The sequence below is a fragment of the Hyaena hyaena genome, unplaced genomic scaffold, assembly GCF_003009895.1.
Source record: "Hyaena hyaena isolate Hyena2069 unplaced genomic scaffold, ASM300989v1 scaffold_53, whole genome shotgun sequence".
In the NCBI taxonomy this organism is placed as follows: Eukaryota; Metazoa; Chordata; class Mammalia; order Carnivora; family Hyaenidae; genus Hyaena; species Hyaena hyaena.
Genome location: NW_024080686.1, coordinates 1270682 through 1284640, shown reverse-complemented (window position 1 = coordinate 1284640; position 13959 = coordinate 1270682). Strand labels below are relative to the sequence as shown.

The window sequence follows — 13959 nt, the reverse complement described above, 5'->3', positions numbered from 1 at the left end:
CTCTGAATTTCATATGATCTTCATGTGTCAGGGAGCCTGGGTGGTTTAGTCAGTTAAGTGTCCGAGTCTTGATTTTGGCTCAGGTCATGATGTCATGGTTGTGGGATGGAGCCCTGCGTCCAGCTCTATGCTGACAGCGCAGAGCCTGCCTAGGATTCTCTCTTTCTCTCTCTCTCTGCCCCTTTCCTGAGCTCTCCTTCTCTCAAAATAAATAAACTTAAAAAAAAAATCTTCATGTGTCATGACATAACGACTTCTTTTGGTTTTTTCAACCATTGAAAAAAAAACAAAGGAAACCACCTTAGCTCACGGGCTGTACAAAAACAGGCCCGGGGCTGATGAGGCCTTGGGAGTAGTGTGCAGACTCCTGCTCGAAGAGAACAAAGGTGAAAAGCCGGATTTATACCCAGGGCTGGGTTGGGGGAGGGCACTCCCTTTACAAAGAGGCCACAGCTGTGTCTCCTTCTCAGACAGGAGTCCAGCAGGCAGGGATGACACGCTGGTCTCCATCCAGAGTTGTCTGGGAGATGCCCCAGCACCGCCTCCCCTGCACCTGCCCCACCTCTGCTTCTGCTCACGTGAGAGGAGAGAAGATGATTCCACGGAGCAGGTAAAACCAGGTAAGGCTGTGCTAACATATCCAGCAGCCCCAGTGCAGACTCTCCTGCGAACCAGAGCACCCAGAAAGACCGTGCCCAAGACCTCGCCCTGGCAGCCAATGCCTCCCGTCCTCAGAACCACCGGGAGATCGCCAGCAGCCGACTGGTGCTCATCCAGAAGCTCAGCATGGGGTCTGGGGTCTCACAGAACAGCCCAGAGAGAGCAAGTCTGCAGGGACTACAGGGCGAGCAGGGAGCAAACAGAAGCAGGGCACCAGCCCTAATGCAGGAACTAAGAGACGCTCAGCCCAGCCTGCGGCCACTGAGGGCAGACATGGGAGCGCAGTCCCCACCGCGTGACTCGGTGACTCCCAAGACTGCACGTGTGCTGCCTGGAACGGGAAGGCAAGGATGTTCACGTTCTAGTTTAGAGACAGATCTTACAAGGAAGCATCAAAAAAGTTCTGAGAATGTTCTGGTTAAAAAAGTAGGTCTGAGGGGTGCCTGGGTGGCTCAATCGGTTAAGCATCTGACTTTGGCTCAGGTCATGATCTCCAAGTTCCCGAGTTTGAGCCCTTCGTCGGGCATCCCATTCTTGCTTGCTCCTCTCTCTGTCCCTCCCCTGCTCGTGCTTTTTCTCTCTCTCAAATAAATAAACTTAAAAAAAAGTCAGACTGAAATACATTTACTTCTACTTTCTCCCAAAGAAAACAATTAGAAAAAACTTGAATCAGGGGCGCTTGGGTGGCTCAGTCAGTTAAGCATCTGACTCTTGGTCTCAGCTCACGTCATGATCTCATAGTTGGGCTCCCCTGACTGGGCTCCAAACTGAGCATGGAGACTGCTTAAGATTCTCTCTCTCTCAAGAAAGAGAGAGAAAGAGAGGGAAGGGTGGAAGGAAGGAAGGAAAAAGAAAGTAAGAAAGAAAAAAAGCTTAACCTAAAAAGAACAATGAGCACTGAAAAAGAAACATTTTGGAAGTGGCCACTGGAGGGAAGAATCCGAACCATGGCAGCTCATCTGAGGAGGGAGAACCCTCACACAGTGAGGGAGCCCTGAAGGTCCCCAATCTGTGCTCTGAGGCCCCAAGGCTTATGAGACTGTGGAAGGGGGAATAAGGCACGGTAATAGACACAAGGATTAGCCCAAAATCTGCTCAAAGAACTACTGAATCCACGGATTCCCAGCCCAACCCTGAGCAACTATCTTCCCTCAGCCCACTGAAGACCAGGAGCAGAGAGGGTAGAACTGAGGGTGTCTGGACTTGGGGGCACCAGTGTGATTTCTGGGAGAATCTTTATAAAAAGGGGGCTAAGTTAAAGCTTAACTTGATTTCTATATTCAACTCCCAGAAAATCTGCTCCCATTAGGCAAAAGATGAAATAAAAGAACATTCTCTAAGGAGCCTGAGTTGTTCAAGAAAAAAGGCCCTAATTCAGGGTTCCCCAGTGAAACTGCCCAGTGAGACCCTCCATAGTGAAGTCCACAGTGACAGCTCTGCACATGACGGTGCAGTCTGCAATCAGGTTTTTTCAAGTGTTTATTTTGAGAAAGTGTGTGTGCGTGAGCAGGGCAGGGAGGGAGGGGGGGAGAGAGAGAGAGAGATAGAGAGAGAGAGAGAATATCCAAAGTAGGCTCCAAATAAGCTATAAGTGCAGAACCCAAGGCAGGGCTTGATCCCACAAACCATGAGATCGTTACCTGATATGAAATCAAGAGTTGGAGGCTTAACCAACTGAGCCACCCAGGCACCCTTAGCTTGAATGCCTCAGTTGGAGTGGCAACTTTGGGGCAGGAAATACCAGATCTGTAAGGAAAAGCCTTACAGATAAAAAAGCCCAGAAATAAAAACAATGGACATGGAAGAAACAAACTATGCATAAAAGCCAAAGCTAAACTACACAAAACACACCCCCATAACCATCATTAATAATCTGAGATGAGAGAAAATGATTTCATGAAACAAAAAGGATACTAATAACTTGAAAATTATGTGGTGGCTGAAAACAAAAAGCTCAGTAAAAGAACTGCAAGATAAAATGAAGAAAATCTCCCAGAAGATAGACTTAAAAAGCAAGCAAGCAAGGCCAGAAGGTGGCAGAGAACTGTCTCTTCCACTGTGCAGAGCTACGCTTCCAGCCCCGGCCTCCAGGTGGAGCCATGGGACTGGCTCTGGTCAAAGGCACCCCCCTCCCCCCTTCCCAGTCTCTTCCTCAGGAAGTAACCCTGGGAACAGGCACATGGATAAAGAACGTAGCTTCAGAAGCAGAAAGGGTCTGGGTCTCTGACTCACCCATTGGGGCTGCTGGACAAGTGAGAATATGGGAACTCGATTTTGTGTAAGAAGTCAACTTCCATATGTTGAACCACAGAGACTCAGGGGTAGGCTGTCAGAGCTGTCAGCTTACCCGAATGAAAGGAAAAGAGGACACATGTAGAGGAAAGGCCAGTGCAGTCTGGCATCTGAATACGAATTACATTAGAAGCAAGAACAGAGGGGCACCTGGGTGGCTTGGTTGGTTAAGTGTCCGACTTTGGCTCATGATCTCACAGTTCATGAGTCCGAGCTCTGTGTCGGTCTCTCAACTATCAGTGCAGAGCCCACTTCAGACCCTCTGTTCCTCTCTTTCTCTGCCTCTCCCCTGTGTTCTCTCTCTCAAAAATAAACACTTAAAAATAAATAAGTAAATAAATAAATAAAAGCAAGAACAGTGAACACTGAATTAAGGCATTAAAAAAACGATCAATGAAATTTCTCAGAACTGAAGGAGGTAGTTTGTATCCTGAAAGGCTCCATCATCCACCTGGTGGCATGGATGAAAAAAGGCCCACCCTGGGGAGTCAGAGCCTCGGCAGGGACAGGAAGCCTGATGGGGGTGCAGCTGAGAGGAATGGAGGTGGGTGGCTGGCTGGACAGTGAGAGCCCAAGCAAGGTGAAGATGACCTCCACGTGGGCTCCCAGTTCTCAGCAGGGTGAGGAGGAGGTGGAGGCAGAGATGGGAGGCTGGCTTCATAGGGGTATTTGATCAAGTCAACCCGGGAGCCAGATTTCTCATCACTTGAAAAGGGAGTAAGGAGCACGGAAAGGGAGACTAGAATGGACCCTGTGGTGCTCTGAGAACACTGCCTGCAAACCCTTTCCTGGGAGCTGGAGTCCACACCACTCTGTGCTATTGCACCATCCCCACGCCTGAGTCTAGGCTCTGCCACTGTTTGACCAGTGATAAATGGCAGAGGCAGCAACCCACCGTTCTCCAGGGCTGTGGCTGTCTCTCGGGATTTGTTCTTGGGCCCAGCCACCATGACTCGAGGAAGCCCTCGCCACATGGAGAGGCCACGTACGTGCAAGCTTTCTAGCCAACAGCCCCAGCTGACAGCCAGCATCAACCAGATGTGTGGACTGGAGAGATGATACGAGCCTCAGCCTGTGAGTCACTTTCCGTGTTGGACCATCCTCGGCCTTGAGTCTTTCTAGGGTCTCAGATATTGTGAAGAAAAGATAAGCTATCTTCACGATGCTGATCCAAATTCTTGGCAAACAGAATCTGGTAGCAGAATACAATGTTTGTGTCTCATGTCAGTAAGTCTTGGTGTGGTTTGTTACTACAACCGAAATGGGACAAAGTGTGAACTCACAGATTGACACGGAAATAGAAATGCAGAGGGAAAATGTGTTTCTAAATACAGATATGCACATAGGATGTACACCTATGTACATACGTGTGTGTGTGTCCCCAGTTCTGTCTAGAGGGCTTGCGTGGGAGCAGTGACACCCAAGAGCAATGAGCACACACAGCCCTCGGATCTTGGCTTCTAAGTATCACTGTTGGCGGGACTCCCGGGTGGCTCAGTCGGTTAAGCGTCCGACTTAGGCTCAGGTCACGATTTCAAAGTCTGTGGGTTCGAGCCCCGCGTTGGGTTCTGTGCTGACAGCTCCAGAGCCTGGAGCCTGCTTCACATTCTGTGTCTCCCTCTCTTTCTGCCTCTCCCGCACTCGCTCTCTGTCTCTGCTTCTCAAAATAAAATAAAGACATAAAAAATTTTTTTTAAAAAGTATCACTGCCGCTAAAAGAAACCATTTCCCCCCTATAAGGATCCAGCTTGAGACCATGAACTGGACCCCTTTGTGGTAAAGGACGTTATTTGGACAAGAGGCAGACCTTGAATGGGTTTTAAGAACTGGAAGGCAGTAATGTGTCTATGTTAATGTTCTCTCTCTTAAACATTTTTAAGTCATCTCTACACCCAATGGAGGGCTCGAACTCACAACCTTGAGATCAAGAGTCGCCCGCTCCACTAACTGAGGCAGCCAGGCAGCCCACTGTGTCAGGTCTGATTGTGCTGGTTGTATTGTGTTTACGCAGAAAAACACCCTCGTCTGTGGGAAACATGCCCACGTTGCAGAGAGCGCATATGAGCAAGATAACCTCGCAAGCAAACAACACGTTGAACCTACAGGCCTAGCGTCTTGAGGACGACCTTCATTCCCAAAAACCCAGTGCCCGTGCTAAACAGAAACCTACACGCATTATGAGGATATAAGACATACATTTGTATGAAATTTGTATGAAAGTTTAAAAATTCTTGATTAATTATTTTTAAGGCGCTTAAACCTGATCGATTAGTCAGGTGACACCTGAACTCAAACGTTATAGTAGAAGCACTGGACATTTCACATATTTGCACAGAAATTTCAGATAAAGTAACGGGCCACTGCTGCTTGGAAGCTCCTTGACGGCAAGAGGCCAGGCCCCGCGGGGCCCACGAAGGCAGGCGCTTACCCGGGAGCAGGCCTCTTCTGCGGGAGGCGGCTGGGCGGCTGGGGGGGCAGGGGCGGGGGCAGGGCCTTGCTCGGGGGGACCCCGGGCTGGGCCGGCTTGCTCTGCTGGCTCAAGGCTTCGATCACACTGGGCGTTTTCGCCACTGGAGGGGGCGGCGTGGGAGCCAGGGGGTCTGTGGAGAGAAAAGGAGAGGAGCACAGGCCGTCAGACCTCGTCCTGACCCCCCTTCTCACTCACCCGGGGCTCCTCTCACAAGGGCTTCCTTTGTTCTATGGTGATTTCATAAGGAAAAAAACTCTTTTTATTGCAGATGTTTTAGAAAATAGTGTTGGCAGGGAGTCCTTCCGAGCCTCCGGTGAGTGTTAACATGTTTCTAGGAGCCTGTAGCTCCCCAGCTGGAAGTCCCTGTGGGAAAGCCACCGCGGTGTCGTGCTGTCCACCCTGGGACCCGGAGACACCCGGGAGGCTCAAGTGAGGGCCAGGGTCGCCCCGGGCCAATCCTCTCTCGGCCTCAGCTGGCCCGCGGGCCCTGCACCTTTGGCCCGGCCACCGAGAGGCCGTGGAGCGCTAACTCTAACGACTCCGTGACTGTGAGGGGGCAGGGCAAAGACTTGGGAGGCTGAGGATGAGAGAAGCGACGGGCTTCCCCGGAAGTCAGAGAGGTGGTCAGACGCGGAGCTGGCCCCGAGCCCCTGGCTCCTCTCCCCGCTTCCCGCTCTCTGACCAACATTAGTGCTGTCCCCAAATACACGGGGTCCTTGCTGAGGCGGTAACTGTCCTCAGGACAGGACGGGGACACCCAAGGAGACTTCTGGTGCCACCAGGGCACGTGCACGTGGCACGTCACCGCAGCTGGGGCTCGGCCTCTCCCGTCTTGGGGTACAAACTACAGGGAGCCACGAGGGGAGGTCTGCGCTCTCAGTGCGAGGCCCAAGGTGCTGGGGCCCCGCACCCCCCACCCCAGCAGAGCAGGGAGGAAAGAGGCTCAGGGCCTGCGTCCAGAGCTTGTCTCACTGCTCCAGTAAAGCCATTCCTCTTCTCCACCCCCTCCCAGTCCCTTCCTGGGACTTTCACCTATGTGTCGACACTGAAGAAAAACACGTACCAGATTATATCCAAAGGGCTGTGCCCACATATTGAGAAGCACCAAACGGCCAGAGGGAAAGAAGCCCTGGGCTCATGCGTGACAGGAGGAAATGTGGCTGAAATGCTCGGGAAGACAGAGGAGGAGAGTGTGTGAGCCCCCCGCCCGGCATGGGGTGCAGGTGGGACGGGAGCCGGCGGCCGGAGGGGCTGGGGCCAGGGCCGCACAGTGCCGGGCCCGCAGCAGCATCTGCTTGCGGGCGGGCGACTTCACAGCTCTCCCCACGCGGCCGCCGAGAGCACCCCCCAGCCATCCAGATCCAAAAGCCCATGGCAAGAAAGGAAAACGGAAAAAACGTACTGGTAGACGTCACGCGAAGAGGGGGCAGCGGTGGATGGACAGCTGGCGGATCTGACGAAGATCGCTGCCTGCTTACACCGTCCACACTTACAGAGTTTGTCTTCCACAGGGCGTTAGCGGAGGAGGCTGGCTGAACTGCACACGCACGCACATGCACACGCACGCACATGCACGCGCAGGCATGCACACATACACCCACGGATGCACGCACAAGCACAGAACAAAAACAGAAACAGAACACCGCATTATTGATCCTCTCTCTCAGAAAAATGGTAAATATGACCCCTCTAGAATAGCATTAAGACCACAAACAGAATGCTGATTTTTTAAAAAAATTCTTATCTCTGGTATCTGGAAGATGGACGCCTCTACACACACCAAACCAACGGTGCTTCTGGGAAAGTTATCAGCTGGTTTTCACAGTCTTACGGATTTTCTTTCTCCAGTAGGAGTACCGTTTGAAGAGGGAAACGAGTGACCATGATGCCATGCCCTGAGCACTGCACTCAGCCTGTAGAACGTCGGCTTCTCTCTAGCCGTCCATCCTGTCCTCCCCTGGGTGCCCACACAGGGGAGCACCTGTCCTCAGATCGCACGGAGAGAAGGGTACAAATGAGAGACAGCTGAGGGCCCCCCACCTCCTGCAAACACTTCTGGCTACAAGTCAGGTGACAGCAAGGAGGCTCAGCTGACACACCAGGGAGACGGCACTGCCCAGGTCACAGTCCTTTCTCTGCCCCACAAAGCTCCGTGCATAGGGGTGACCTGTGTCTGAGGCCGTGCATGGCCCACACGGTGGGGGGTGGGGGGCGGGCCTGGGGCGGAAAACAGGCACCCCCACACAGGGCATCCGTGCGGTGGGACATGTCTGTCCCAGGCAGGGACATGGAACGTTGGCTCCCTTTTCTGTCTGTTGTGTGGGCACAAGTGTGGATTAGGCCAAGAACAAGGGGGACCCTTTGGAGGCTACAGGGATGAAGCACAAGTATACCGTCAAAGACGGGCATGAAGCTAACCACAGAACAGCCAGAAAAATAAAGTATGAAAATCCCCTAAACCCTCTTAAGACTTTAGGAGAGCAAAAAATAAAGGTGAATGGTTTTTTTGTTCATTTTGCATGACCAACAGAGCAAAATAAAGTCTTTCCTCCAATGACACACAAAGTCAGCAAAAGCCACTAGTGGGGTGGAGGGGACCACACCACTGTGGCTGTAGCCTTGCATGCTGAATACATGTGCACGGAGAGTGGGGGGAGGCGGGGAGAGAAGAGGCCCCACGTGGACCCGATCGTGGCTGCCCTCAGCTCCCTGGGCCCCTGCTGGCCCTTGGGGTTTCTCTCCTGCCCAGGAACTGCCCCGACCAGCCCTGGGGTGTGGGCACACAGGGGCCACGCGCTCTGTGGGGGAGGGTAAGCGGGCTGTTTCTGGGGCCTGCCTGGGCAGCACCCTCTCCTCTTGGGGGTCTGCTCCAGTGACCCAGACCACAAGCCCAGCAGTCTTCTCTGGGCCTCCCTGAGAGTGGGGGCCACGGTAGGGGCGGCACAGACCCAGGTGCTGGTGGCTGCCATCCTCACCCCCTGCCTGGGCCACAAGCCCCACTCTCGCCCCCTCCCAGAGAGCAGCTGCTGTACAAATGTGATCGGGACAAGCAGCAGCGTCCAGCGGCCGCGGTGCAGGGACATCACATCCCCTTCTCACGGGAAGCCCTCCAGAGGCCACCGGCTGCGTCTGGCAGCCCCAGCCCAGAGCCGTGCCGCCCACTTGCTGGACCGGCTTCAAGGAACAGAATGGCCAGCTGGCCTTCAGTCCTGGGAAAATGACCTAACTTCTGGGGGCCTCAGTTTCCATTTTAATAAAAATAAAACCCAGCATCTGTTGAGTCCAACTCACCGTGTTGTAACAGAACAACCCCTAACGTCACGTGTAGCAAGCTCTGGCACTTATGGCCCTGGCAGGATCCACAGGGGTTATTTTGTATCTTCACAATTAGGGTGTACACTGCTCCCCACATTAGCATCTTTTTATCCTTCATTTCACGGGGATTGCAGAGATAAAAATAATCACTGGCATCACAAGCGGGCTGAATGCAGGCGGGGGTGGGTGAGGGGAGATGAAACAGGAAAGAATTAAGGCAGCGGGAGGGGTGGTGAGTGGTAAAGCAGACAGAAAAGGAACAGAGAGAAGGTCTGCGGGAAGGTCTCACAGGAGCAGCGTCAGGGGCTGAGCCACCCACCTCAGGCTGCCCTGGTGGAGTCCCCGCGCTCCCCAAGTGACACAGATGCCACTCCTCTGCCCAGGACAACGACAGAGTCAGAGACTCCACACACCCCCCAGCATCCTGAGACGAGCACTCCTTTAGGACGCCAACGACATGACTATAAGACACGAAACCCCACATGTCATCAAGCAGGAGGCAAAGCAACTAGAAACTTCCTAAAGCAAAGCCCAGACGACCCCTTTGTGCACCGGCAGGAGCTACAATGGTTCAGTACCTTTGGCAACGTTCCGTGGGGGCAGTGGGGGGGCGCTGGCCGTGCTGGGGGCCACAGGCTGGGAGGGTGGCGGGCTGCCGCTGAGGACGGCTCCGTACGTCTCGTTCTGCAAGATGCTGGGCACAAAGCTCCTCTGCTTGTCCTTGGCCAGGCTGGCGGCATCTCTGGCCAAAGAGGCGGCATTTGACTGCAGCTGGCTGGACCCCAGCTGGTAGAAGCTGACGGGCCTGTCTTCTCGCCGACTGGGACTGGGCTGCAGAGGGGTGGTGGGCAGAGGCGTGTGAAACGTGCGCACGCTGACCTCTTGGTCATGGCGTCCAGTCTACTTGGGCATGGTGCCTTTGTGGCTCTCCACTGTTACATGAGAGCTGCAAGGTTTAACAGCCACTCCTACCATGTCTCCTAACAGAGACCTACACATACACACACACACACACACACACACACAGCCATGATTCATACTTTACAACTCTCTGTTATGTGAAGGACTTAAAACACAGGCGACTGCATCCTTATTGGCCAGAGCTAATTTAACCTAGACCTCCATTTTCACTGCATTTCCCCTTTGTACATGTGCTGTCAACTGAGCACCCAGTTACAATCAATCCCCAACAGCTACGTGGCAAATTCAGGGGAGATCAGGGTTTCTTCCGGCATGAACGGACCTCTTGAGACTCCTCTAACTCAGGAGTCAGCAAATCATGGCCTGTGGGCCACCACTTGCTTTATAAATAAAGTTTTATTAGAACACAGCCATGGCTGGTCATTTACATACTGTCTACCTTGCTTTCAAGCCACCCTGCGAGAGCTGAGTAGCTGCAGAAAAGATGGTGATAGCTCAGGCCCACAGGCCCGAATATTCATTACCTGGCCCTTTCAGTTTGCTAGCCCTTGCTTCACCACGGAACCATGCCTTGGGTGATTCAGATCTAATTTGTTTTAAATGTCAGCTTCATTGTAACAGCTGTGATCTTGAGCAAATACCTTAACCTTGCTGACCCTATTTCTCCTCTGTTCAATGGTAGCACTCTGGTTCTCTGGCACAGTGCCAGCTTAGCAGATAAAATGTTGGCTGACACAGCCCACCTCCCCTCACAGGACCACCTGCCCAGTCAAGGCTCCGGCCAACCCAAATGCTCAAACTCAGCTCAGCTATACAAACTCTATGGCTAGTGGCTCTTCACACATATTTTAAATTTAACAAAGCCCATGGCTGTATGAACTACACCCTCCTTCTGCTGGAAACACAGAGTGGGTAGATGGGTGTTAGCACTTGCTGTCAGACTTCTGTTTGGACTGTGTGACCTGCTGTGTCCTGTCCCCACAAGAATGGAATGTGTGTACTCACTCTGGGCCAATGTGTCCAGTCTTTTTGTCAGGTGGGTAAGGATGACATTGGTCAGCTCTTCTCACTTTGATACTGTTTTCTACCTAACTCAGTGGAGAAGTTTCTTATTTGAAGACAAAGTAAGTACAGATGTTCACTGCTCCACTAGCGAGGACAGACAAGGTTTTGGAAATGCCGTATATATATGTAATCAGATGCGCTCGATGCCTATCAGAACACTCGACAGAAAGCTTTACATGGAGGGCACCTGGGTAGCTCAGTCGGTTAAGCGTCTGACTTCAGCTCAGGTCGTGATCTCAGGGTTTGTGAGTTTGAGCCCTGCGTCAGACGGGCTCTCTGGGGGCAGCACAGAGCCTGCTTCAGATCCTCTGTCCCTCCCCAGTGCACACTTGTGTGTGCATTCTCTCTCTCAAAAATAAATAAAACATGTGAAAAGAAAGAAGGAAATGTTACATGGCATTCCCCACTGATTTCACGGCAGCAAGGAGTGTGCGCTCTGGGGTCCGTCTGCTGGAGTCTGACTCGGCGCTGAGACCCGTGTGAAGGTGGGAACCTGCGAGGGGCCCCCAGGTGTGCAAGACAGAGTGTCAGGAGCAGGAGCCTGGACTCTGGAGGAAGTGCCCTCTGTCTGGCCCCAAGCTGGTCTCTAAATACTGGCCTCACTGTGGCCGAGTCGACTTCTCTCGAAGCTTCCACGACCCCACTGGATAAAGGAAAAAGTCAGACCCACAGCTCTAAAGGTCATTTAATGATTCCAGTTAAGGTTTTAACGACCAATGAGTGGATGTGACCCGTGACACTGGGGGCCCCTGGCTCTTTATCACCTGCACAGTGCAAGGGCTTCGTCTAAAACCCACTAGACGGGTTTTCTTTCCTCACGGGGAAATTTCTTTCCCTCAGGTCAGGCAGTGATCAGCTAACGACGACCCAAGGAAGGTTCCCCTGAGTCATCGATGCTGAGAGCTGGGAGCCGGGTGGCAGTGTGGGAGGGTGAGACCAAACACCTACTGAGATCAACGGGGGCAAAAAAGAGAACTCCGCTTTTTCTACAAAGCCACTGTGTGCAGAGGGGACGCTAGGACCCACCCCACTCAGAACGAGGCCCATCACGACAGCCCTGGCACCTGCGGCCGGACACTGACCTGCAGTTTCTCGTCCACATCGTCATCGCTCTCGTCCAGGTCTTCGTGCAACAGCCGCCACTCGTACTCGACGTGGACATGGGAATTAAACCTTCCAGACAAGGCCTGGGTCAGCTGAGAGGACGAAGGGTTGAGAAGCTGCTGAGAGGCGAGCAGCCTGGGGTGGTGTGGGGCAAGGGAGGCAGAGACCCCGGGGTGAGGCCGGCTGACTGAGATCCCCCCCCAAAACACAGACGACCTTGGAACACTTAGCTCCTACTCCCGTTTAGCGTTCTGTAAACTGCGAAGTGCCGTAGGCAGCCAGGGCTATCTCAGGCCTCCAGGACGGCCCGCAGGTGCAGACAACCGCACGCAGGAGCAAACTCAACAGACAACGGACGTTTCCACTGTTAACCTGACCGGTCTCGGGCAGCACGAAAGCTTCAGCCCCAAAGACAAGTGAATGTGAATGACTGTTTTCACAGTGCTCTCCAGGAACAGATAGCTAGTTCCATTTTAGATACACACGAGAGAAGCAAATCCTTTAGATTCAATGTGTTAGCACGTTAGTCTTTAATCTCCTCCATAGCCAGATAGTAGCTGTGTGACCTTGGGCAAGTTACTTAACCCTTCTGTGTCTGTTTCCTCATCTGTAAAATAGGGATAACAGAAGAAACTGTGTCATAGGTGGCCATTGAGATTAAATGAGTTAGTGGATATCAACTACTTTGAGCTTCAGAGCGCAACACTAATTTTTGAAACGACCTTGTAAACTGGTACATGGACTCCACTTTACAAACGAGGAAACAGCAAGAGAGTGAGCCCTGGCACGACATGTCATGGTGGTGCAGCCCAACTGGCGAAGCCCGTGGGCTCTGCCCTCTGGCGGCACTGCCTATTCTAGAACAGGACAGGAAAAGATGGCGTGGAACGATCTGAATGATTCAGGGCAGGGAAACCGAGTAAGAACGCCAGCTGGAGTCTCCCCGACGCTAGAGATGAGCTGAAGCCGTGGTGGACCCTGATCTCTGCTCCACGTGCCCCACGTTAGGGCCAGGAACACTACCAACATGTCCAACCAGCAAAAGCCCACCAGCGTTCCAAGTGTCACCACGAGGAGGTGGCCGCCTCCTCTCCAAAGACTCCCCCAGTGTGCTTTCTCCTGGCTGCCCCCTCTAGGGCCTGCACCTTGCAGAGGGTCAGGCAGGGCGCCCTGGCCGCGTCCACACCGGGTGGGAGACTCACCAGCTCCTCACAGTGCTCGTGCCGGAGGCGTCTGGCGATGTCCAGCGGCGTCTCTCCCAACTCATTGGCTAAAAGGGCAACAGATGGAGACGTTAAGACAAGCGGGGGAAGGCGGGCTGCCAGGAGGCGCTGAGCAGCGGCACTCAGTGGAAGTGAGCATGACTCATGAGCCCCACAGGGAGTTTGGAGCAGGGGGCGCGGCCTGCGGCGGTACGTGGTCGGGGAGACAGAGCTGGCCACGGGCACGGAACCGAACTCCTCAGCGGTCTGCAAATCCCAAGTTGTGCCATTTTCTTCTAAATAAGCCTCTGCCAACAAGGTTGGATTAATTAAAAAAAAAAAAAGAAAAAGAAAAACCTTGGGATGCCTGGGTGGCTCAGTCACTTAAGCATCTGACTCTAGATTTCGGCTCAGGTTATGATCTCCTAGTCATGGGATCGAGCCCTGCGTCAGTGGCATTGGTCTTCTTGCTGGATAAGGAGCCTGTTTGAAAATCTGTCTACCCACCCTGTCCCCCAAAAAGAAAAAAGAAAAAGAAAAAAGAAAACTTGACTCAAGAAGGTGTGTGCCTTCTTTGTGTTCTCTTTGCTCCCTGTTCAACAGGTCTTCAAAATCACTTCCCCCAAACCCGGTCACTACTGCCTGCCCTCAGGCCAGCCACCAGTGCGCCAGGGTCCCATGCAGCAGGGAGAAGGAAGGCCCGGCAGACCCGGGTCCCACGCGGAGGAGACTCGGCGCCCCAAGCGGCAGTGAACGGTGTCTCCTCGCCGCCTGTACACCTGCCACCCCAGGGCCAGGAAGAGACTACACCGGATGCCAGGTGGGGGCTCTGGACAGGAGACAGGAGGGCGAGACGCCCCAAAGCTTGTTCAAGTCACCTCCGCGTGAGTGACATCCGTGGGGCCTGCGCCCTGCCTCGCATAACCTATA

At 53.2% G+C, this 13959-nt stretch overlaps 1 protein-coding gene across 4 annotated transcripts in view; it reads right to left on the bottom strand.

Annotated features, from left to right (window-relative positions):
* Positions 1-13959, bottom strand: part of ASAP2 (ArfGAP with SH3 domain, ankyrin repeat and PH domain 2) — a 172396-nt gene that overhangs the window by 4829 nt on the left and 153608 nt on the right. For 3 of the 4 annotated variants that reach the window (XM_039231024.1, XM_039231025.1, XM_039231027.1), the window contains 5 exons: positions 13030-13097; positions 11806-11919; positions 9316-9568; positions 6825-6959; positions 5381-5552 (listed from right to left, as the gene is read on the bottom strand). In XM_039231024.1, the coding sequence (XP_039086955.1) occupies positions 5381-5552; positions 6825-6959; positions 9316-9568; positions 11806-11919; positions 13030-13097 (742 nt within the window). The remainder of the gene's footprint in view (positions 1-5380; positions 5553-6824; positions 6960-9315; positions 9569-11805; positions 11920-13029; positions 13098-13959) is intronic. The other variant, XM_039231026.1, reaches the window with a different exon arrangement.